Raw genomic sequence first — 21,870 nt, 5'->3', positions numbered from 1 at the left:
CTATCTCGACGCTGTGGACCTGTGGCCGGCGATCAGGGAGCTTGTTTCGCGGGTATGGCCAAGTTTCAAAGAAGACAAGAGCAGGATATGGAAGAGAAGCTGGCGAAGGAGAAAGCGAAAGAGAAGACGAATGATTAGCTATTGCATTCCTTCGTTCTGTCAAGTTCGCAATGGAAAGTAGAGATGGAAAGAAAGGCAGTATCGTCTCGCTCACAGCGAAGAGCCGCCGCGCATTCATACATGCAAACATCCAAACAGCACCGCAAAGCTCGTGGAAGCATGGCTGGAGATTCCAACGCGTGCAACAAAGCCGATTTTAAAGGCCCTGGAATACGCTCCTAATGCTCTGGAAAAGCGTAGATGCGTAAGCAAGCGGGCCCCCGGGTGACGATGATGATGATGAAATTTCTCCGGTGCGGGCTGGGGCGGCGGAGAAAATACCTTCCCCGCTTCCCCGACCCGGCGATACGAGCACGAAGAGTCTTTCATGCCGGGTAAGTACATAGTGTTCTACGTACTTGCTCGACAACCACCTGCCATCGTTGAAACAACCGACAAAGCTGCACATCTACACTGGCCCGGAAGTTTGCGCCATTGCCCGCATTCGCGTTTCGCCACAAAAAGCACCACAGCCGCGTCGGCCCAAGGCTCTCAGGAGCGCAGCCAGTCCAAGGCTTCGCAAAAGTTCTCGACAACAAACCAAAGCAAAACACGCCACCCACAACCATCCAACAATCCCCCCCCTCTCATTCACCTATCTCCGCAGAAAGCCAACCCATCACCTTGCAGAAAAGCAAAAAGACAAAAAAACATACGGCAGCTGGGATTCGCTAGTGGTCACCCACCTAACTACTAATCAGCCGGTTCGCGGCTTGTGTATGGCAGAGCGGACGGGATGCCCAATTCTCCGCGACCTATGGTCGTATGTGACAGTTTTAACCTGTCAAATTGCTTATGTAGAAAAAGAGTTTTCGTCACCGATCAGTATCAGACCAGCTGCTTTACTCCTGGTGTGCAAACAACTTCCTTTGAGCCCCACTCGGGAAGACCATGTAAGATAAAAGCATCCTCACGATAATAAGCAAAGACAAATCATGACCTTTATATAGGTAGTCACTACGTGCCCTCGCTCACTGCCTAATTTTCCAGCTGGTATCTCATGCCCTCCCCGGAGAATGCCGGCGCCCGTGCAGCCATCATACCGCCAAATTTGCCTGATGGCTTGACCATGCGGCGCAGCTGGAAGTTCCGCCCACAAGAAGAGAGGAGAGAGCTGGTGCCGCGATCGTGCGCATCCCCAGCAACAGTTGCTCGTCAGTTAGTGTTAGTAAGTCGTTGAAATAAGCTCAGTGCCCCACGAGATTGGTTGGAACGGGCCGATTTATTGATTGTGTACGATGCTTGACTGGCCCGGCACGCCAGGGTTTTCTTCTATGCTGCGCTGTTTGCTCCCCCCAAGTTTCATTAATGATATCTGTAGTTTGGCCACCCTGATCGTGCTTTCTCATCTCTTGTGTAGTGCTGATGAATTTCCACGCATTCGCTGTTGTTGTGAGCATGCTTGGGTTTTAAGCTTGTCGCGATGATGCTTTTGGTACGGAGAACTTACGATGTTAAGGCGCACTGGGATGGCGGCGAAGTGGCACGATTTCGCTGTAGAGAAATCTTGTGAACGAAAAGACAACGGTTCTGCTGTGCATCTGTTAAACAATATAAGAAAACTAATAAACTTCCTTAAAAGGAGTGATGGCAAGTAAATCTTTCGTTAGCTTGTAAGTTTTTCTGACTGCTTTCCTCTTCCTGGCGAAGTTAAAAATTGGGTACTTCGACAATAGTGAAACATGCATCCGCATAGAAAACTGTCAGTACAGTCGCGGGACAGGTGAATGCTTCACGAGGGCCGTAGCAACGTTGTGTAAGACTTTCAAGGCGGTAACAATAAGTTTAGGAAGTTAGGCTTGGTTATACTTTAATACTATGAAGAGTCACTATTAGAGCCGGAGTCGTTCTTTGGCTTCGTTGATCTTGATCGACTAGTAGTTTGAGGTCCTTCTTTGTAATCTAGTCTTCTTTCTCCTATTGATAGTTAGGAAGAAGATGGGTTCGAGCTAATAGCCGAGCCTCGGACCGTAGACAAAATACCTAGTATTCTATACATTAGTAGCCCTTATCGTAGACCCTTGAAGAAAAAGATAAGCGATTAGTAAACCAGTACTTAAAGAGAGTTATAGGGGATACCTGTTTACAAGAAGATAGTAATAGCACCAGACGTTAGTTATGCTTGCATCTATCGGTCTAGTACAGCTCGTCGTTCCATATAAACCTGACCTTTCGCCTTAGAGCTTTCAGGATTAGATAAGTCTTGTAAATGTATACTACCACCATGATGCCTCGCAATTACTATTAAATGCCATATTCTGCCCAATATATCAATCAGTATCCTTGTACCAGACCCCTCTTTTAAGTAGGTGCCGCATGATGTTTTGTTGCAGTGTTTACCAGTTAGAATGGGATCCTAGAGCTCAATTTTGCGGAAATACATATAGCAACATCTACACGCAAGATCCACGTGCAGCATAATACGACGTAGTATACTTACTACTATCTAGCACGTTGAGAAGACTATCCGGTGCCTCGAGTATAGATTTAACCAGGTTAACATTCCCCATGCCTCCCAGTCGCCCGCCCGCGGGCGGCGGGCGACCAGGCGGGCTGATTACGTAACCGCCCGCCCGCCCGGTGGGTCGCTGCTCGCCCGCCCGCCCGCAGGCAACGGGCGGGCGGGCAGGGCGAGCAAAAGTGGTCTGTGCGCATTTTTTTAGGTATATATTTATAAAAACCGAGAATAATACTAAATTTAAAAGAGTCTTAGTTCGATTTCTAGAAAAAGTAAAAAGTATTGCATTTTACTATACCTTACTTTTTTTATTTTTTTAGGTAATTACCTAAATAGGCTAAGCGAGAGGTCTTAGTAATTGCCTATCCGCCTCCCCGCCCGCCCGCCCGCCCAGGCGCCCGCCTACAGCCCGCCCGCCCGAAGGGCCCGGGCGGGGGCGGGCGGGCGGTTGGGAGGCCTGACATTCCCCGACTAGACCGCGAAGTAGACGATTATCCTACCGGATTTGCCCACCTAATACATGTCAGCACCTACTTGTATTATTTACAAGACCTGCCACGCTTCGGAGGGCAGCAGAATAAGCTGGACACCGACAAAAAACATCGCATTAAGCGAGCTATCAATTTCCGGGCCGGAGCATTCATAGTTTGCGGCTTTCAACGCACTTCCGTATACACCGCCAAAGATGTTTAGCTCAGCTAGCTGGTCCACCGCATTAAACAAGTATTAAAGAACTCTTTTTATCTATTCTTCCTCTCCTTTGCGCAAAAATCGTCTTAATAAGGTGCGGTAGTAACGTACGGAGACGAGCATCGCAAAGGGGAGTTCTAAGAACCGAATAGACATGATTTACTTTTGTCCTCGCTGCAACTATCAGCAGCATAATAGGCTTTGGGCTGCCTTCCTAACAGGCTTGATATGGTGCTGAGTCTCTTTAGTTTATGTACAAGTTAATATCACCATGCGATTTAGTATAGACAGTACTATTATGTTTACTCGGACCTTAGTACAAGTATAAGGGGTGTATACTCATCGCTGTTACTCTTAATAATATTAATCCTACCGTTGACGATGAGTTTGTCTTGAACTAATAGTAATATTGGGTAGCTGCTGTCAAGTATATAATAAAGTACTGTAGATTCGTCGGAGTCTAAAAAAGCTAGGTCCGGTTACAATTCAATGAGGATGCGGAGGACTTCTTAACCAGATAAATGATTTATTCGTTGCCATTGACTTTAAAACTAATATGAGTACCAGCCCATAAGAATAATTAAGTAATACCTATACGTTTCCTGCCCACCACTGCTGCCAGAGGGTGAAGACTGATTTTTCGGCACGGTAGCACTTTTTAAAATCCCGGACATATTGTACTAATACCTCTACACTCTTAGGTTCGCTGTTTTCGACAGCGATATATAGCGCTGAAAAGGGGTTTTGGCGAGTGGTAGCACTAAAATCTGCTTTAACCACCTCGAGAACGCGTGTAATAGATGAACTAGAAGTACAATTCAGGGGGCATATCCAGTCAACAAGCTCGACATCTCCCTGGTAGCCAATTAAAAGATGAAGAGGATTTGTACATCCTGCCCAGCGAATACCAAAAGGTATACCCATGAACAATTTAAGGTCAACGTCGGCGCTGTGGTTAATCAGCCAACTAGCCAAACCAGCGTGACACATGTCTAAAGCATAGATCAACGCAGTCTCGTCGTAATGCTAATCTTTATAATCACTAGAGGCTCTATATTCGACCAGCAGTTACACTGCCTTAATGGGATTCCTTTGGGTAGCAAACAACGAGCATGCACTAAAGACTCGTTTCAATCGACCTTGGCTCTTAACAATCCGTGCTTGCATGTAGCTCTGCTGTAATCGGCAAAGGTGAAAAGGAAAAAAACTCTAAACGTCCAGGTTCGAAGTTGTCAATTTGAGAGTTTTGGTCAAGGCAACCTGAACAACCGCAACCTGAACAACCGCGGGGTGTCCACGAGAGAACGCAATTGCAGGAAGGGGTATTTATTATTGGTTGAAAATTGGATTCTTTCTTCATAAATGGAGAAATCAAATCATGCCTCGGTGTCCCTGGTAGGCTGCTAAGTCCAAAGGCAACCAGCTGAAGGTGTTCTGAATATCTATTATCTTTGCAGATGTGAGTTCTTTCTGTTTGGCCGGCAGAAAAGATTAGTCCGTCTTTGATTTCATTGTGCGGCTAAAAATTAACTTCTGCACCGTGACTTACTAGACCAACCCAGCTCTATTTGGTCGAGCCAGAATGCGCGGAGAAGCGCCAAAGGAGGCCGATGAAACCCCAGACCCTTTTGATATATGTTGAATCAGCAGGTCCAGAATATCTTGTTGAGTTGTTCCCACCTGCAGAACGCTCCCCATGACCAAGTCAGCGATTGAAGAGTTAAAACAAAGGGATGTTAAGTGGTCTTTGAGACGCTTAACCGTAGCTATTCGCCTGTCCTCTTGTCTTTCCTCCTTGAGTTACCACGCCAGGACGTCTTGCAAATTTAATCATTGCATCCATACCGGTCACAGGCAATGATTCTATCTCTTCTCTTTAAGAGTCTTTGAATTATCGATATAAAGTACAGAAGTACTCTGCTTTATAACCTTACAGCATTTTTGTTTTGAAGAAGCGGGTTGCTTAGTAGTTGGATAAGGAGTGCGCAATCATGAGCCTTTCTATAATGCTGAAACCAATGCTCTACTGTATAGCAAGAAAAATTAAACTGTGCTTTGGAAATCGCTGGCGTGGATATGTTATAATTCAGTAACTAAGTGTCCAAGAGACGTTTCTGCAATGATCTCACGCGTGGACGCACTCATGCGTACTAGAAGGCTAATGTTTGTTTAAGGAACCTTCGTTTTTCAGAATGCTGAAAGTCAACTGTATTATCCAAGATGCTGAAAAGTCTAGGGATGATTTCGTCGAGTACGGTCGAAATGGCATTGCAAATGTAAGGTTTCTCTCTATTTGCTTTTGGCAATTGCCTACGGCAGTGCTGTTATCCTCAGCAGGTAGAAGGCGTGTAGGTCCTAGTTTAAAACATAGCTGATAAATTCGTGTGAAATGCTGGCCTTGTTCAAGGTTGAATATAGGAGCTCTCGGAGTATGGCTAATCGTTCTAAGATTCCGGCTTGTTCAGCATACAGTAAAGTGTTGAAAGTGATTAAATCTAACTTACGAGGATTCCTAAGTGATAGATAGATCATTTGTATAACGTTGTGGCAAAAACCTTTCCTAAACTTCGCGAGTGATTGTTAACCATCCCTATTAGATGAAGCCGGCGGAAGAAATTCTTCTATATCCAATACGGCCACAGAGTCATAAGAAGTATGCGTAATTCATTGTGAAGTGTGGTTTGGTTTTTACGTGTAGATGCAAAAACTGCGAAGAATTCGTAAAAACTATAAGCTTTAGACGTAATTTCTGTGTCTCGAACAAGTATTTGGCATAATTCTAAATAGATAGGATTATACCCTTACACTATTCTACGTCTTCCGAAATGATGAATATTTATCCATGCTTACCTAGGGATACATTATACTTACCTTTCATAGCGTACAAACGCTCCAGGTTTGTGCAACTTATAAAGCCGTGATATTCTTTAAGACAATAAATAAACATGTCTATCCGATTGTTGTTTGCATTTTTCGGAGACTTTTGAGGAATTGTTACAGCAATAAATGCTATTGTCGCTCTCTCTACCTTCGCTCTGCCTGCTGCTGTCGCTCGCTGCTACTGTTGCTGCTGTGCCTGATTTGTCGCTCGCTGCGAGCCTGCAAGGCTGCGACTGCTGCGGTTGCTCGCTATTGGGCCTGCTGTCGCAGTGAGTAATATGCTATGCAACTTTGTAGCGCGATATCTCCACATGAACTTAGATGATTTAGCTATTAAAAAGTGTTCTTCTCGCATGAGTGTTCTTTCCAGAAGCCATTGGTCAGGCCGCAGAACCCTAAACTCTCGTGAAATCTATTGTTGCACCTGCTCCCTTTCTGAAATAATTGCAGTCGGAGTCCGTTGAAAGATCTACCTAGGTCTCCTATTACACCATGCTCTCGGTGAATAGAATACTATGTTAGAACAAGAGTAGTAAGAACGTAGATGGATTATAAAGGAGTGACTATCTACGTAGTATATATACATTGCGCTTTTAGTTAGTTAGTAACTGAAGGTACATAGCTGGAACCAATGGAAGATCCGTGTCAGGGTCAGCATCGAAAGGCGTAGTGCCAAGCTGGTTAATGCGAAAGTGCTTGACGATAGTCGGGTGGTCTGAAACCAAATAACGGAAAGGGTTAATGTTAACCGTCCCGGAAAGTAGTTCGTACCATTGTTTTTGCGCTTGATTTTGAGGGTGCCAAAGAGACACTTTATTATCAGGCGCATTTACTGCTTCGTGTGCCTTGATAATGGTATCCAACGTGACGAGGTTTCCGACTTCGCTCGCTACAAAGACAATAGCTTTCTCATTGCCTGTATACATTCCTGATTCCTGTGATAGCATAATTAGTAAATTACCGGCCCAAATATAATTTCTGCCTTACCTTCATCTGCTCAAAAATAAGCTCAGAAACCGGAAGTGACTTCTTATCCCGAGTAGCCTTATCTAATAAGGTATCGGCTTTTCCTTCACCGTCTTGCCCGAGCTTGTATCGATTGGCATCCTTAATGGCAAACCTTTCCTTGCATATAACTGCAAGGACGCCGTCCTTGTTTTTGCCAATCTTACTATAGAGAACCGGGTGACGGCTATTCTCCCCTGTAGACATAGTCTTTATGTCTGCCCAGGCAGAACTATCTGTACTGAACTTGTAATTCGCATCGATTCCGGTTAAATGCTTAATGGTCGCTTCGTCTTCATCAGTTAAGGCTACGCCCTTGCTGTTTTTGGTAACGTAGTTCTTGAGTTTCTCTGTCGGCTTATCCGTGCGATCATGGCCGCCTGCAGCAATCTGTGCTTCAGTTTTATGATAGTGTTCGATATAGGTCTTTTTGTTGTTGTCGGTCAAGCATTCGGAATCGGCCTCAATATCCTTTCTCTTAACTAAAGATCTTATAGCTTTGCACTTCTTTAGATCCGCGACCAAGCTGTCTTTCTTTGCGCTCTGTTTACCCTTTGCTTTCGTGTCGTTGCCTTTGGCATCCTTGTCTTTAGCGTCCTTATCTTTCGCACCTTTGTCTTTGGCCGGCTGGGTTTTCGGAGGGTTCGGATCTCTTGCAGCTAGAAGCCAAGCCGCGTTCCTCTTGGAAACGGTATCTTCCGTAGCAGCATGCGTACTAGCCAGAAGATTATCTATTGTCAGAAGTGCAGGTTCGTTTACGGCGCTAACTGGCTTGTATGGTTCGAGGTTCGAGGATGGCGTTTTATTGGAAAGCGGAACGGCAAAGGAGCCGGGTATATAGGGTTGAGCCGCGGCTACCAAGAGAAGCGCTTTGGCAAACGTTAAGCGCATGTTGAAGACGAACGTAGATGATAGTAGGTGTTTGTTAAATTGATGCTTCTGTAGTATTTAGAGCTGTGCTTTGATGGCTTTAGAAAGACGTTATCACCTGCTCTTATAGCATTGTTCGTCCCGCCCCAAATGTCTAGAGTATGGTAGTTGGTAACATATCCTAGTATCGCCCCTGCCACTCAAGATGTTGTAGTGGATACTATATTTTAATTTCGCCCCATGTATGTACTTTCTCGGAGGAATACAGAAACTTCGCCCTTTCCTAGGTTTTATAGTAGATGTTGCATTTCAATTTCGCCTCTTATTCCCATGGAACTATAGTAGATAATGCCGCCGCTTAGTAGCAGCATGAAACAATATATTATGAAACAATATATTATGTCGAGCAGATCCGAAAGTATAGTTAGTATTTCTTGCTCCAAGCATGGGATACTGCTATAATCCGTATGTAGCAATATGTCACCGCAATCACTTGTTGCAGGCAGCATCCGCCGTGCCACATTGCCAAATTCCAACACCGCCCCTTATAGGTTATTGTAGTGGGCCCTAATCTTCCCACCCTAAATTGATGTACCAACATACAACTAATATGCCTCGGTTGAGAATTAAAGTCCAAATTAAAGTCCGCAGGAAATGCGAAAAGGAGCAGTCTATGTTTTTAGATAGTAAATTACATATTTTAAGAAGCCCTAGTTAGCGTTCCGAAATGTTACTACGTTCCATTATAAGATAAACGTTCAAGATGTGTGTCCATGTGGCGCAGCACTAACCGTGCCACCTAAATATAAAAAAAAAAAAAAAAGACATCCGCCCCCACATCCACAACGACCTTGCTCCGCCACCCACAAATAATTTTAGCCCCGATGCACTGCTTATGCTATTCTTAGGAAGCTAGCTTAAGTCTAATACTTTTAGCTACCCACTTATGTTTTCCACCTTACGATTCTATCGACGTTTTATAAAAATTCTATCTGTCCTGCCATTTACTCGGGAATATTGCAAAATCCGTATTTTTCTTATGAGAAAATGCAAATTCTCGACCTACCAAAGGAGCTCTTCAGGGAGATTATTGAGTCTGTCGTTATCCTATCCGGAGTCTCCGGTTCTTTGCACTTGCGCCTAGTCTGCAGTATGTGTTTCTTGATTCTTTTGAGCACAACAAAACGCCACTGGGAGTTTTCTAGACACTGATGTGAATGGCAGAGACTTTCGGCTACGAGATTCAGGAAGCATTGTTTAGTACTCGCTGTATTCTGACCTTTAGAGACGCGCGATTCCTGGCAGCGAGCTCAATGTGGACTTGGCCTTTATTATCACACGCATTGTACACCCAGCTGTTCGGGAAAAACAACCATGGCTGCCGCATCGCGCTCTTCGTGCGAACCACTACCAGCGCTATAATGGCTATCCATACCAGTGGAGAAAAAGAAGAAAACAGCGAAGAGCGTTTCACGCAGGCTGCATGTGCTTGTCTTGTAGCCCTCGGCGCTGGTGCTATACTCGTGCATCTTGACGGCAGCAGCAGGGAAACTTTCCCTTGTTGGGATCTCGAGTTTGAGCAAAACTTCGAGATTAAAGAGCATGACTGCCTCGAAGCCGAGTGCTTAACACTCGCCGCATATGTTGGCGATACAGCACTCTTCGGCGATTTCTGCAAGATCATTAGCAGTAAATATGGCGATACAAGCCTGCGACTCGATCTTCACACCCGTTTCGGAATACCGCTCTGGGCGGCCACTATACAAGGACACACAGAAATTATGAGGTACCTCTTGAAGAGTGGGAAGCAACATGGTGTTGCCCGTTGTTTCGAAAACGACGGACAACCAAACCATTCTAGACGACCTGTTCCTAGCCCCTTTGTTGCAGCCACCGCATCAGCCTTGGAGGGCAAAAAGGACGCCCTCAGTCTGCTTCTAGATCCCGAGTATGGCTATGAAGCCGCAACGTGGGAAATGAGGGAAGCTATGGTTTTAGCCTCGCGAGCAAATAATGTCAGTGTTCTGTCATTTCTGCTCGCTCAATGGAACGAGAAAAGTGTCGATGCTGAGCCACTCTGGAGTGACTACGCTCTGGATATGGCTCTAGTCGAGAGCTGTTCTGGAGGAGCACATTCCACTGCACGGGTCTTGCTGCAAGCTGGTGCGGACCCAGATGCGGCGGGAGGAGATAACCGCACATGCCTACAGCATGCGGCCAGGTCGGGTAACTTAACACTCGTTCGAATGCTGTTGAACGAGGATGCCAGCATGGTCCCCGCTCGAGTACACTACTCCCCCTCCTCGAACGAATACATACTCTCCAGCAAATGTCCAAATGCGATACAAGAGGCAAAGAAGCGCGGCTTCAACCATATCGTCGAAGTGCTAGAAGAAATCAAGGTGGCCCGAGGCTATAAGATGAGCGGGCTTGAGTACACTCTAGCTCCTAGAGTTGCGAACAATCCAAGTGGAAGACCTATGCCTCATTTGGCAAAAAAGGTCGAGTATTTACGCCCGACAAAGCCGAGAAGGTACTCTATAGAAATTGAGATGTAGCTACCAACTCGAATAATACAAGATGACCCGTTAACTTAAACAACTTACGTGACTGTCTTAAACATCTCGAAGAAATCATCTTACGTTATTTATATCTTACAGTATGCTTCGAAATTCCCAAGGACCCAGGCTGAACGCCCCCATGGAGATTGAGAGTTAGCATGTTGGCTTTGTTATCTGCACAATTCCAGACTATAGACCGTGCGAAAGGAGCGGATTCTCAGTAAGTAAGAAGTTGGCGGCAAAGTCACCGTGTATAATCTTTGACGTTTGAGCAGGACTTGCCAACTTACCCTTAGGGGCTATAGCAGCGGCGGATTTGACGCGGAGAGATTTTTGCTGATTGGTCCGCGCATGCCCCACATCAAGCGCGCTTCTAAGCGCCATTAACGCGAAGGAGTGGGACTTGTTTGCGTTATGTGTTGTGTTATGTGTTGTGTTGTGCTGATGTTGATGTGGCTTCGCTGCTGCCTGCATGGGGCTGTGCGACGTTGGGTGGAGACGGCGCAGCTGCTGCCTGCAACTCCGCGCCCTCAACCCATTCAACGCACAATGCGCGTGTGCTAACCGCCAGCTTCGCCTGCGCTGTTGGAGACGGCTCCTGACGATCGAGTTGTTCGGAAGTAGAGATTGACGTCATAGGTCGCATCTACATATAGCTAGCCTCACTCCTCCTCCACTGCCTCCAACTGACATCCACTGCACTGTTATCCACTACACCATGGGCTACTCCAGAAACGGTCATCGTATCGAATACGCAAAGTTCGTCGCCGAAGAAATAGAACCGTCCCAAGAGTTCAAAGTGTTGGATGCACTTATAAAACAGCCAGACGCCAATCCCTCCGACACGGTACAGCAAATCTTAAGCATGACGTATGACTATTTAAAAGACCCCAAGTCATTTGGATCGTTTGGGTTTTTCTGGCCTGTGGCCAATGCCTTCGTTGAGCTTGCCCAACGCACAACACCAGACCAACAGCGAAAGCTCATTGCCGTCTGGATAGAACTTCAGAATACTACAATTCCGGACCCGGACAGTGTCACTGGTGAGCCTTTAAGGCACGGCGAGGAACGTATTTGGAATGACCTTCCCCTCTGTGGTGTCACATTATGTGATGAGATGCAGGCATATCGTAAGCGTTTATTTCCTTCGCTTCTTCGTACGGACAGATTCGCTAACAAAATACAGGCCCTACGCGTTACCCAACTGAGCCTGAAGAGAACTTCAACTTGCCCGAAGAGGAAGATCGCTGGGAACGCCTATCGACTTTTGTTGCGCAGCTCACTGGGATTTCCAATGACCCAGAAAACGACTCATCCAATATGTGGGCAATTTCCGGTATTGTAGAGGGTCTCGGGCCATGGAATTTCCCAACTATAAACAATGACCATGCCGTTCGGACGGCTTGTTTGTGGTTCATCTATGCTGGGAAGAAAGTGTGGGCCAAAGTCCGGGAGGGGCAACTCTTTAGAGACAATCATCCGAGCGACAAAGAGCAGCCTGCTTACGACCTCGAGCGATGGGCAGACTGGAAGCAGAAGCTGAGCGAGTGGCGATCGAGTTGTACGGATGAAAGAACGCGAAGTATGATCGGGGATGCTTTGGAGCAAATCAAGCGTGTTGAGCTAGAGTAATCCGTAGCGCGCTGCGGAGTACAACGATGGCACAGACACAGCTCCGCTTCGGCACTTTCGCCTATCATGGGGCCGATCGGCGCGTGCTGATCCACATCAGCCAGTCGGAGGCTTATCGTTCGTGTTTGTCATCATTAGCCTATACCGTCTGCAAGGATAGTATGCAAGGTATAACTTTTTTAAGTTTTTTTTAAGTGCTGCCCCTCTCGCTGCTGACGGGAAATCCTTTGGACCACTTCATTTCTTCATTTCTTCATTTTCTACAATGGCTTTTCTATTGCCTACCATCTTTCTGGGCCTCCTAGCCCTGTACGTGATAAATCGTCTACGATCCAAGGGCAATGGCAGGCCTCTTCCTCCGGGTCCGAAAGGCCTTCCCCTCGTTGGAAATATCAACGACATGCCTAAACCCGGTATCCTTGAGTGCCATCACTGGCTAAAGCACAAAGACCTCTATGGTGCGTTAGATCCATTGTAACAAACATCAGCTTAATTGTTATTTGCTAAACTTCAAGCTTCAGGCCCGATCAGCTCCGTGACTGTTCTCGGCCAAACTTTTATTATTATCAATGATTCGAGCATCGCCCTTGAGCTGATGCGCGACCGTTCGGCTATCCATTCCTCTCGCCCCGTCCAAGTCTTCAGCCAAGAAATGGTGGGATGGAAGCACGGAACAGCAATGATTCCATACAATGACGAGTGGAAGACGCACCGCAAAAATATTACTAAGATCGTCAGCACCAACGTTTCCCTATCCATGTTTGATCGCGTTCAAGAGGTTGAAGCAGCACACTTCCTTGTAAACCTTTATGAGTCGCCGGACCAGCTATTTGACCATATTAGGAAGGAAGCTGGCAGTGTCATCCTCAAAATCGTGTATGGCTACACGACCGAGCCACATGATAGGGACCCGTTCGTCGACCTGGCAGGTAAGGCAATGGAAGATTTCGCCGAAGCAATCGTCCCAGGAAAGTGGGCAGTCGACATCTTTCCTTTCCTGCGCTACCTCCCCGAATCATTCCCAGGAGCCGGGTTCAAGAAAGTAGCTCGTCGCATGACGCTCCATCTAAAGCAGACTGTCGACCAACCCTACCAGTTTGTCAAGCAACGGATGAATGAGAAGAAGCATAAGACGTCGTTCCTCTCCCAGGCCATCGAGAGCATTGGCGGCGATGCTGGTATGGAATTCTTCCACAAATGGACCGCGTTAGCCATGTATCTAGGCGGCGCCGACACTACCGTCTCATCCCTCATGACTTTCTTCCTGGCCATGACCTTGTATCCCGACGTCCAAAAGAAGGCCCAGGAAGAACTGGACCGCGTTGTCGGAAGCAGCCGGCTCCCTGTCAGCGCCGATTGTGCCAACCTCCCCTACATCGAAGCCATTATGAAAGAAACTCACCGGTGGCACCCTGTTGTACCGATGGGTATACCTCACTCGAGCACGCAAGAGGACGTCTGCCGAGGCTACCGAATCCCCAAGGGCGCCGCTTTGCTGCCAAATACCTGGTACGGTTGATTTTCTTTGTCCCATTTTACTTCGTCCCGTGCCGTACAGGCAAATTCGCTCGCATGAACGAATAGCAGTTAACAATTATTCCCGCTGCATAGGTGGTTCACCCATGACCCCGCCGTCTACCCTGATCCCATGGAATTCCGCCCAGAACGACACCTCACGACAGCCACGCACACGGCCGAGCCCGACCCACGGAACTGGATTTTCGGATATGGGAGGCGCATCTGCCCCGGCCGATACGTCGCCGACAACGCGCTCTTTATCACCATTGCGCAGTCCCTCGCGGTCTTCAACATTTCCAAGCCGGTAGAAAACGGCAAGGTTGTAGAGCCCCAGGTCAAGTTTGAGCCGGGGGCGCTCAGTCACCCCGCTCCATATCGTGCGGTAATTAAGCCGCGGTCGGCGGCCCACGAGGAGCTGATTCAGGCGGTTGAGAAAGACTTTCCGTTCGATGAGAGTGATGCTAAGACGTTGGAGAACGTCGCATGGTAGCTAGCATGTTAACTTTTGGCGGTCTCATTTCTATATGCATCATGCGAATGCCTTTTCTATAATTTATAGGTACGGCAATGTTCAAGACCACAAGATCCGTGCATGCATGAAACAGGCGGTTACTCCGGGCGATTTCTCCGACGGAGATTAATCGACGCTGAGATTGAAACATTGGCAGTGTAAACATGAAACAGGAGAACGGCAGCACTGTGGAGCAGGCGCCTTCCACCTATTTACTAGGCCCCTAACATACTATCCTTATATATATGATGCTAGAAGCCAGCGCCAGTACCCAATCCAACACCCCGCTCTCGCCAAAATAATTTAGCAAAATGCGCGCCACGACCACCTCCGCTGTCCTTCTCTCCGCCCTGGCTGGCGGCGCTGCGGCGCAAGATTCCCACACGTGGAACGGCCAGTACGAGTATGGAAACATGTTCTACAGCGGCCCGACGGCCGACGGTGTCTACATCACCAAGGCGACGTACTCGCTGGTGGCTCCCAAGACGCCCACCGGCGCGGCGACCAGCGGCGGTAACGAGGAGCTCGCCTTCTGGATCGGTATCCAGAACTCCCCGAACGGTGGAGATGTCCTGAACGAGAACTTCGTCCAGCCCCTTCGTAAGTTATTCCCGGCTGTTTGTCCAACCCTCAAAATATCATTTGCTTACATGCATTGTTAGTCAACTGGGCGCCCTCGCAGAAGGACACTGGCTGCGATGCCACTGAGAAGCAGTGGTGCATCACCACCAGCACCTACACTCCCCAGGGCCAGCTGCCTGCTGGGTAAGTCTTGCAATTTCTCCAAGAAAGACCGCAACTGAGACCAACCTTACGATAGCTACAAGCCCCTCGACCCCGGCGCGTCCGTCGACTTTGAGATTGTTGTCGACGGCTCCGTCACGCAGACCGTCTACGTTGACGGCGAGGTCTACCAGCAGCAGACGGACAGCGAGGGCATGAAGCCCGGCGTCTTCTACGGCTCCAACGAGTGCTACCTCCAGAACTGCGGTTCGCTGGACGCGTACTCGTACACCGACATCGTCGTCGAGCTGTCCGAGGCCGACCCCAACTTCGGCGACACCCTGTCCCTCACTGGCGCCACCAGCGACGGCTTCACCACCAGCGATGGCGGCAAGACCTGGAAGAACGCCAAGATCACGATCAACAAGGACACCCTGGCTTAAGATGGTGCAGCGGGTTCTGCACTAGCCGGTGTTTGTTTTACTTTCGACCATATTAGTTAATGAAGAAACAATACTTCCTTTTCAACTTTCCGTTTTTTGCCCGCTTGTTCTTCGCAGGTGAAAGTGAGCTCTACATCATTCTCCTAGCAAATACGCTCCAACGCTTCGGCATTGTGCAGTTTGCAGGAATGTCGTCTCCCCGTATAAGGCATTGTAAAGCGCTTTTTGAAAGCTTAACGTTTACTTTTTGTGTCGTTTGTGTGGGAGCCGCAGTGGCATCAGCTCAAAGAAAATCTTTACTCTGTGAATCCCGTACAAATAAGAAAAAGAAATTGACAGGGAGTTGAAAACAATTTTTTGATAGGAAAGGAAAAAATGCTCGCGTGTTGCAGGAGATGTAGGTGGACTTTGAGATCTTCGATCGACTGGCGAGGTGATAACAAGGCCATACTTAAAGAACATTGACCCCCTTCGCGTAATCCGTAAGCGCCGCCCGAGATCATCCGATCAACCGGTCTCTTCAACTGCCGGCGCCTCAGAAGTGTCTGAGCCTGTTTGAGAAGATCTCCCGAACATCGAAACCGTGCCGAAGGCCCGGAATCTGCTCCACGGGACGGGTTACCGAGCTCTATAATTCCACGGGACGGGTTACCGTGATCTTTAATTAGGTGCCCACGTAATGCTTTAATGACCCTCTCGAGATGTTACCTAATAAAACCCCGCATGGTTGAGAGTTTCTCCGCCATTGGCGACGGTGACATGATGCCCTTACACCCTTGTTGTTTCTTATGCTAAACGTCCGAGATGTTTCAGTTACTTGATTTCGTTCCCATTCGAGGATCCTTTAGCACAGAGCTGCGCAGTGCGCTATATAAAGGCCCAGTTAGTCCTGGAAGTCTAGTAACTGCATCAATCTTAAATTCAATTCTTGGCTGGTACCACACTCGTTTCACTCAATCGTATACACTCTTTTCTATCATTATGCAGTACAAGAAGATTGCAGCGGTCGCGCCGCTCTTGGCCGTGGCCAGCGCCCAGCCGATGAGCTTGACCAAGCGCGACGGCACTACCTGGGGTCCCATCGTTGAGCTGGGGCCCTCGGTCGGCGACGCTGAAATCGTCAGCGTCTTGGCCACCATCTACCCCGGCGAGATGCCCGCTGAGCAGAATGGTGGTCTTTATTGCTGGATTGGCATCAACAACGCTACCCAGACCGGCGACCTTATCCAGGGCATTGTTGGCTCTTACATCCACGGGCAGAGCGAGTGTGGAACTGGCTCGGACGCCGACAGCCAATGGTGCGTATTGCATGATCGGATTGCGTTGATGAAGACTAACGGCCGCAGGTGCATCTCCGCCGAGGTTTACGGATGGAGCGACGAGGTTGGCAACTACAACCAATACGTTGGTGATCTCCGTACCCTGGACCCCAACCCTTCGCAGGGCGTTACTTTCAACTACACCATGACCGACTCGTCGAGCCGTCTCTGGGTCCAGTAAGTGTCTCCGTTGCCAATAAAGCGAAAGCGGCGTCACTAACGTTTAAACAGGACCGCCACCAACGCGAAGACCGGCGACGTCCTCGCCACCTACCAGAAGGAGTCACCGCAAGTGACCATGATCAACACGGCCGTCGAATGCGTCGACTGCACCTACCTGACCGACGAGCAGACCTGGACCAACATCACCATCGGCCTGTCGGCTGCCGACGAGAACTTTGGCAGCACCATCATGAAGAACAACGGAGCTGAGAGCACTGACCCTACCACTGAAGACGGCGGCAAGACTTGGAAGATCTCCAAGATCACTGTTCCTGTTGTTACGCCCGTGTAAGGGATTTTGGTATCTCCGCAGAGGGCAGAGGTGATTGACTTGGTCGGCCAGCGTGACTGGCAGTACCTCCGATCTTTCCTCTGGCATGTCCGTAGATTGCTAGCACAATCGACTCTTTCTCAGGCAGAGTACGGCTCGTGCAAGTGCCAATCAAAGTACTCGTAGCGTAACTTCTCCCCTATTTTGACGACTTATTCAGACTAAACTGTGATTTGACCAGCCTCAAATGTTTGTATTTCCATTCAAACCCCGATATGTCCTGAATGTTTGGCATCCATCTTTCACCTCGGCACGATTTGTGGGGACGCAAAGGACGGATTGCGGAGCGACGGGCCAGCGGATTCGTTTCGGGGCGGTCCGGCGGGCGAGGGCGCGGAGACGGCGTTGGCCCCGCGGGTGCCAACAGCCGTTGGGTATGAGTACCTACTCCTAGGGTGGGTTGGCGGTGAAACCATTGCGGACCCGGTGAGCGGAGTTGACGGAGGAGAGGTGCTGCGGTGCGGTGATGCTAGCTAGACAGACAAGGCTAATGCGATTCTCGTTCAGGCCCACCGCGTCGACCGAGGCTGTTGGACTTGATGGCGGCGGGAGGGGAGACAATTCAGTTGGAGGTGGAGGTGCCTGTGAAAAGAAGATGGAACGATCTGGGCCGGTCCGGCCGGACTCCCCGCCGATGCCAAGCCCGCCCCTCATTTCCACCCCGGATCCTTTCGCGCACCTTCAACCAAACAACCTTTGGCACAGAGCCGCAACACCACACGATGCCGCGTGCCGCTCCGCTGCTACGCCCCTTTCGGCGAATGAGTTGAGTTTGATTCATTGCTTGGTACTCTCAACTCAACTCTTCTCAGCTCTCTACTAACGGCGCCACGCGCCACAATCTTCTTCGCTGGGCATGGTCTCCTTCTGAGCGGTGGGCGAAGTATATAACGGCGTCGCAACGCCTGCTCTTGTCCGGCAGCCGTTGCTCGATCCATCGCCGCTTCCTACTCCTACTGTCTAATTTCTTCTTCTTCTTCTTCTTCTTCTAATTTGATACCCCAACTTCTCATCACCATGAAGTCCACCGTCCTCGCCGCCGCCGCTCTCGGCCTCTACGCTGGTGCTGCTGCCGCTCCCGTCACACCCGGCAGCACCACCGATAGCTCGGCCCTCGCAGCCGTCAGATATCCTCATGGCTCTGCCGCCGTTGGTCACCTTGTCGTGCGCGACGAGTCTGCCGGTGTCGCCGACGTCGCCACCAACGACGACGAAGAGCCGGCCCCTACCCCAGAAATTTCTCCCGTTCCTACGCGAGAGGCCACTCCCGTTCCTACACCAGAAGTTACTCCCGGTCCTACGCCAGAGGTTTCTCCTGTCCCCACGCCGGAAGTTACTCCCCTTCCTACGCCAGAAGTTTCGCCGGTCATTTCGGTGGCTGGAGGCGATGATGACGGAGATGTCCCAGACATGCCGCTCGACAGTACCCCTACCATTACTGCCACTGCGGCTAGCGATGCTACTCCTACCCCCACTGCTACGGACGTTGAAGTTGAAGCCGACCCGACGTCCACGCCTCCCATGGTCACAGCGCCCTCAACCCCAGAAATTTCTCCCGTTCCTACTCCGGAAATTTCTCCCGTCCCTACGCGGGAAGCTACTCCTGTCCCTACCCGGGAAGCTACTCCCGTCCCTACACCAGAAGTTTCTCCTGTTCCTACGCCGGAAGCTTCTCCCGTTCCTACGCCCGAGCCGTCTCCCCAGCCCACTGCTGTAGTGTCTGGAAGCAATGACGATGTTCCGGATATGCCGCTCACCACAACTGCCGCTACCAGCGATGCTACTCCTACCGGCTTCAGCACGGTTGTCAGCGCCACCATCACCACCGATGCCAGTACCTCTGCGGCCTCCAGCACTGCTGCTAGCACCAGCGCGACTGCCAGCTCCAGCACTGCTATTAGCTCCAGCACGGCTTCCAGCACGACCACCAGCGCTAACAGTCCCACCTCCACCCTCGTCACCTCCACTATTTCCAGCCCAGCTACCACTACTCCCGCCAAGACTACCACCACGACGCCCTGCCCCACCAGCACGGCGAAGTCCGGCTCCAGCTCCATCTCCATTTCAGTCGGCCTTCACATCCCGACGCCCGCGGAGATCGAGGCCGCCCTTAAGGCCGAGGAGAAGCGCACCAAGAATGCGCTGATCGAGATTGCCAACATTCTTAAGGCGGCACAGGCAGCGCAGGTTGCGAAGGCGCAGGCGGCTGCTGCGGCGGCGAAGGGACGGGGTCATCGCAGGGCATAGAGGAGGAAAAGAGAGTGGAAACAAAAAAAGCAGAATTGAGGAGTAAATATAATTTTCAACATACAATTACTGTACATGAACATGGATAGGCGCATTGACGCTATAAGTTACTTTGATCAACGCAAAAGCGGTCGAATGAACTTTGAGTCACTGTTTACCTTCCTGCCCCAGGATCCACCTCGACAGCACCAAAGTGCTTAAGGAACCTACCCCAAACCGCCCGTCCCTCGCGTTCACCCACTGCCACAGGCCACAGCACTCTGGCCGCACCATCTTCCCACCCAATCGGCCTCTTCCCATCATACATGTCCTCGAATTCCGGGGCTGCGCTCATGTATCCAGGGTCGACTGTGGTCATGGCGACGCGGCGTTTGCGCCAGGCCGAGGCGGCTTCGGTCTCGGTGATCATGTTCAAAGCCGCTTTGGACATGTTGGTATGGACGTGGTGGGGTGATTTGTAATCGGGCTTGCCCTCAAAGATGCCCTCCCGCGAAGAGACATTGACGATGTAGCCTTGCGGGATGGATTCGGAGGGTGTGCCCTGAGTAGAGCCCATCGAAGTGATCAGTTCTCGGCACAGGATCAAGGGGACAAAGGTATTAACTGAGTGGGCGGAAATGACGTCTTCGTATGGGATTTCTTGCAGAGACTGCGTCCATGACGACTTGGGAATGCAGTGGCCAAGAGAATTCTCTGGGGCCTCTATAATGCCAGATGAGGGCTTTGTGACAGTGTCTTTGAGCAGTGGCGTTTCCGTCTTGCTGTCCAATGCGAGTGTTATACCTCCGCGGACCCGAGCTTGGTATGTATGTTCAACCATGAACGGACTCGCGCTCGTGTCCCCTTCCAGCAGGTTCTCGCGCTGGATAGCGCTTTGTTCCTTGGAAATGGGGTCGGTCAAAGTTTGGGCGGCATTATTGACCAGGACATAAAGCCGGCTTTCTCCCCAGCCCTCCAAAAAAGCTTTTACATGCGCCACGAGCTGAAACGCATCTTTCGCAGAGCGAAAATCGGCTCCTACAATTTTCAGTCTGTTTTTCCAGGCGCTCGAGTCCGCCTCGCATGCGTATCGCGTTGACGTGTCGCGTGGATACCGAGAGGAAACAATGACTTTGGCACCGCATCGCAACAAGCGCAGTGCTGTGTGGTACCCTAGATTCACCCTCCCTCCGGTGACTAATGCAGTTTTTCCGGTAAGGTCCAACGCGTTCGGTAGAGAGATATTGGAGTTTGCCAGGTTGAATGTTCCGCATGGCTCGCAAAGAGCTAGGTAAGTCGAATGAGGAACGGTGAACTTGCATCGGCATATGTAGCATAGCCGTTTTCGTATGGTGTAGCCTCTGGGTATTGCTGCCCTAAGCGTGCTAGTTGTCTTAGGCTCTGGCATGCCATGTAAGTGGTCAGGCTTCGAATTTGACGGCTCCTTCGTGGAAGCCTTGAGACGCCGTTCAATTTCCTTTATGGCGTCGGCCACTGTACTCTCCGGCGTGATATCCGACCACGTGGTAAGGTGATGAAGCACCATCGCCGCTGCCTCGAGTTCGGATCCATCCAAAATTAGTTCTCTTGCATCTTCATAGCTGTTTGTCCACCCCAGTTCTTCATCGGTCCAAATTGGTTCACGACGAGCGAGAATCTCATGGTTTCGGATCCTCTCCAATAAGCTGTTGTACACTAGTCTCTTGATCTCTGGTGACATGTCTGGGGAAGGTACGAGGTGCGTCGCTATTGCTAGGGCCTGACGTGACGATGCTCGGGGTAGTCGGAAGGCGAGCAAACTCGGACGTCCTGTGTCGCTCTCACAGAGCTTTGCGTCGCGTCGAATTTGTTTTGCGATAGCCATTGGGCTGGTGCCATTGTTTAGTGATGCCATTTGTGAGAAAGGCATTGCATTGAGCAGGCAGTTCAGGCGAAGTGTTGGAGGAGGAAAAGCGTTTAGATATTAGATAGAAGGATTCCTTCTTTCCGTTTGAGCTTGTCTCTTTTAAACACCATAATGCTACACCTAACAGCATGAAGTCATGAATTTTCATTAGTTTTTGGAAGCGCATAAGGCAGAAACCCAAGCGCTGTTGCCTGCTTGGCTGCGCCTCATAAGTGGAACCATGAGTCACCACAACAGCGTACATGCACCTATCAATGTCACTCATGCTGCATGCCAAGTGTATATACATTTCAAAGAAAAGTTAATCGCAGAAGACGTATGTCAGCCTCGTATGACCACGTCGTGCCAATTCAGCCTTGCGGAATTATCTTAGATCTTTTCCCAATAAAATCGTCTACGGCCCGTCGACTCATCGC

The 21,870-nt window shown here is 49.6% G+C and overlaps 10 protein-coding genes across 10 annotated transcripts; 6 read left to right on the top strand and 4 right to left on the bottom strand.

Moving 5' to 3' along the window:
- Nucleotides 1–502: 502 nt before the first annotated feature.
- K452DRAFT_129498 (uncharacterized protein) lies at nucleotides 503–1,099 on the bottom strand (the record flags this gene model as incomplete). Its single annotated transcript, XM_033535276.1, has 1 exon — nucleotides 503–1,099. A coding segment is annotated over exon 1 (226 nt), but the record flags the coding sequence as incomplete, so codon positions are not given.
- Nucleotides 1,100–6,780: 5,681 nt separating this feature from the next.
- On the bottom strand, nucleotides 6,781–8,083 carry K452DRAFT_302719 (uncharacterized protein; the record flags this gene model as incomplete). Its single annotated transcript, XM_033542627.1, has 2 exons — nucleotides 6,781–7,122; nucleotides 7,175–8,083. 2 exons carry the CDS (start codon nucleotides 8,081–8,083, stop codon nucleotides 6,781–6,783), a joined length of 1,251 nt encoding a protein of 416 aa, XP_033392233.1.
- A 706-nt stretch (nucleotides 8,084–8,789) lies between these two features.
- Nucleotides 8,790–10,620, top strand: K452DRAFT_343135 (uncharacterized protein; the record flags this gene model as incomplete). The annotated part of the gene is made up of 2 exons (XM_033545402.1): nucleotides 8,790–9,212; nucleotides 9,287–10,620. The coding sequence occupies exons 1-2, from the start codon at nucleotides 9,110–9,112 to the stop codon at nucleotides 10,618–10,620; spliced, it is 1,437 nt and encodes a 478-aa protein (XP_033392232.1). The 5' UTR covers nucleotides 8,790–9,109.
- Nucleotides 10,621–11,341: 721 nt separating this feature from the next.
- On the top strand, nucleotides 11,342–12,255 carry K452DRAFT_362501 (uncharacterized protein; the record flags this gene model as incomplete). Its single annotated transcript, XM_033546506.1, has 2 exons — nucleotides 11,342–11,753; nucleotides 11,810–12,255. The coding sequence occupies 2 exons, from the start codon at nucleotides 11,342–11,344 to the stop codon at nucleotides 12,253–12,255; spliced, it is 858 nt and encodes a 285-aa protein (XP_033392231.1).
- Nucleotides 12,256–12,479: 224 nt separating this feature from the next.
- K452DRAFT_322394 (uncharacterized protein) lies at nucleotides 12,480–14,508 on the top strand. The gene is made up of 3 exons (XM_033544500.1): nucleotides 12,480–12,713; nucleotides 12,777–13,764; nucleotides 13,867–14,508. Exons 1-3 carry the CDS (start codon nucleotides 12,521–12,523, stop codon nucleotides 14,261–14,263), a joined length of 1,578 nt encoding a protein of 525 aa, XP_033392230.1. The 5' UTR covers nucleotides 12,480–12,520; the 3' UTR covers nucleotides 14,264–14,508.
- A 105-nt stretch (nucleotides 14,509–14,613) lies between these two features.
- On the top strand, nucleotides 14,614–15,496 carry K452DRAFT_259010 (uncharacterized protein). The gene is made up of 3 exons (XM_033538482.1): nucleotides 14,614–14,884; nucleotides 14,947–15,049; nucleotides 15,105–15,496. Exons 1-3 carry the CDS (start codon nucleotides 14,698–14,700, stop codon nucleotides 15,448–15,450), a joined length of 636 nt encoding a protein of 211 aa, XP_033392229.1. The 5' UTR covers nucleotides 14,614–14,697; the 3' UTR covers nucleotides 15,451–15,496.
- An 830-nt stretch (nucleotides 15,497–16,326) lies between these two features.
- Nucleotides 16,327–17,396, top strand: K452DRAFT_129450 (uncharacterized protein). Its single transcript, XM_033535275.1, has 2 exons — nucleotides 16,327–16,946; nucleotides 17,001–17,396. Exons 1-2 carry the CDS (start codon nucleotides 16,432–16,434, stop codon nucleotides 17,281–17,283), a joined length of 798 nt encoding a protein of 265 aa, XP_033392228.1. The 5' UTR covers nucleotides 16,327–16,431; the 3' UTR covers nucleotides 17,284–17,396.
- A 96-nt stretch (nucleotides 17,397–17,492) lies between these two features.
- Nucleotides 17,493–17,822, bottom strand: K452DRAFT_292359 (uncharacterized protein). The gene has a single exon (XM_033541365.1). It carries the CDS (start codon nucleotides 17,736–17,738, stop codon nucleotides 17,565–17,567), a length of 174 nt encoding a protein of 57 aa, XP_033392227.1. The 5' UTR covers nucleotides 17,739–17,822; the 3' UTR covers nucleotides 17,493–17,564.
- Nucleotides 17,823–18,339: 517 nt separating this feature from the next.
- On the top strand, nucleotides 18,340–19,569 carry K452DRAFT_302714 (uncharacterized protein; the record flags this gene model as incomplete). The annotated part of the gene is made up of 1 exon (XM_033542626.1): nucleotides 18,340–19,569. The coding sequence occupies one exon, from the start codon at nucleotides 18,340–18,342 to the stop codon at nucleotides 19,567–19,569; it is 1,230 nt and encodes a 409-aa protein (XP_033392226.1).
- Nucleotides 19,570–19,609: 40 nt separating this feature from the next.
- Nucleotides 19,610–21,492, bottom strand: K452DRAFT_292356 (uncharacterized protein). The gene has a single exon (XM_033541364.1). It carries the CDS (start codon nucleotides 21,410–21,412, stop codon nucleotides 19,724–19,726), a length of 1,689 nt encoding a protein of 562 aa, XP_033392225.1. The 5' UTR covers nucleotides 21,413–21,492; the 3' UTR covers nucleotides 19,610–19,723.
- Between the last annotated feature and the right edge of the window lie 378 nt (nucleotides 21,493–21,870).

This window comes from Aplosporella prunicola (genome assembly GCF_010093885.1).
Source record: "Aplosporella prunicola CBS 121167 unplaced genomic scaffold K452scaffold_46, whole genome shotgun sequence".
NCBI classification, from domain to species: domain Eukaryota; kingdom Fungi; phylum Ascomycota; class Dothideomycetes; order Botryosphaeriales; family Aplosporellaceae; genus Aplosporella; species Aplosporella prunicola.
The sequence above is the reverse complement of the archived record's forward strand: the minus strand, read 5'-3'. Positions and strand labels throughout refer to the sequence as shown.

Bases quoted from the DNA above. Each gene is read 5' to 3' on its own strand.
- K452DRAFT_129450 (XM_033535275.1), top strand. From the start codon at position 16,432: ATGCAGTACAAGAAGATTGCAGCGGTCGCGCCGCTCTTGGCCGTGGCC. The intron at 16,947-17,000 runs GTAAGTGTCTCC...ACGTTTAAACAG, and splicing joins TCGAGCCGTCTCTGGGTCCA to GACCGCCACCAACGCGAAGA.
- K452DRAFT_292356 (XM_033541364.1), bottom strand. From the start codon at position 21,412: ATGGCTATCGCAAAACAAATTCGACGCGACGCAAAGCTCTGTGAGAGC.
- K452DRAFT_292359 (XM_033541365.1), bottom strand. From the start codon at position 17,738: ATGGTTTCACCGCCAACCCACCCTAGGAGTAGGTACTCATACCCAACG.
- K452DRAFT_322394 (XM_033544500.1), top strand. From the start codon at position 12,521: ATGGCTTTTCTATTGCCTACCATCTTTCTGGGCCTCCTAGCCCTGTAC. The intron at 12,714-12,776 runs GTGCGTTAGATC...TTCAAGCTTCAG, and splicing joins AAAGCACAAAGACCTCTATG to GCCCGATCAGCTCCGTGACT. The intron at 13,765-13,866 runs GTACGGTTGATT...CCCGCTGCATAG, and splicing joins GCTTTGCTGCCAAATACCTG to GTGGTTCACCCATGACCCCG.
- K452DRAFT_259010 (XM_033538482.1), top strand. From the start codon at position 14,698: ATGTTCTACAGCGGCCCGACGGCCGACGGTGTCTACATCACCAAGGCG. The intron at 14,885-14,946 runs GTAAGTTATTCC...ATGCATTGTTAG, and splicing joins GAACTTCGTCCAGCCCCTTC to TCAACTGGGCGCCCTCGCAG. The intron at 15,050-15,104 runs GTAAGTCTTGCA...ACCTTACGATAG, and splicing joins CAGGGCCAGCTGCCTGCTGG to CTACAAGCCCCTCGACCCCG.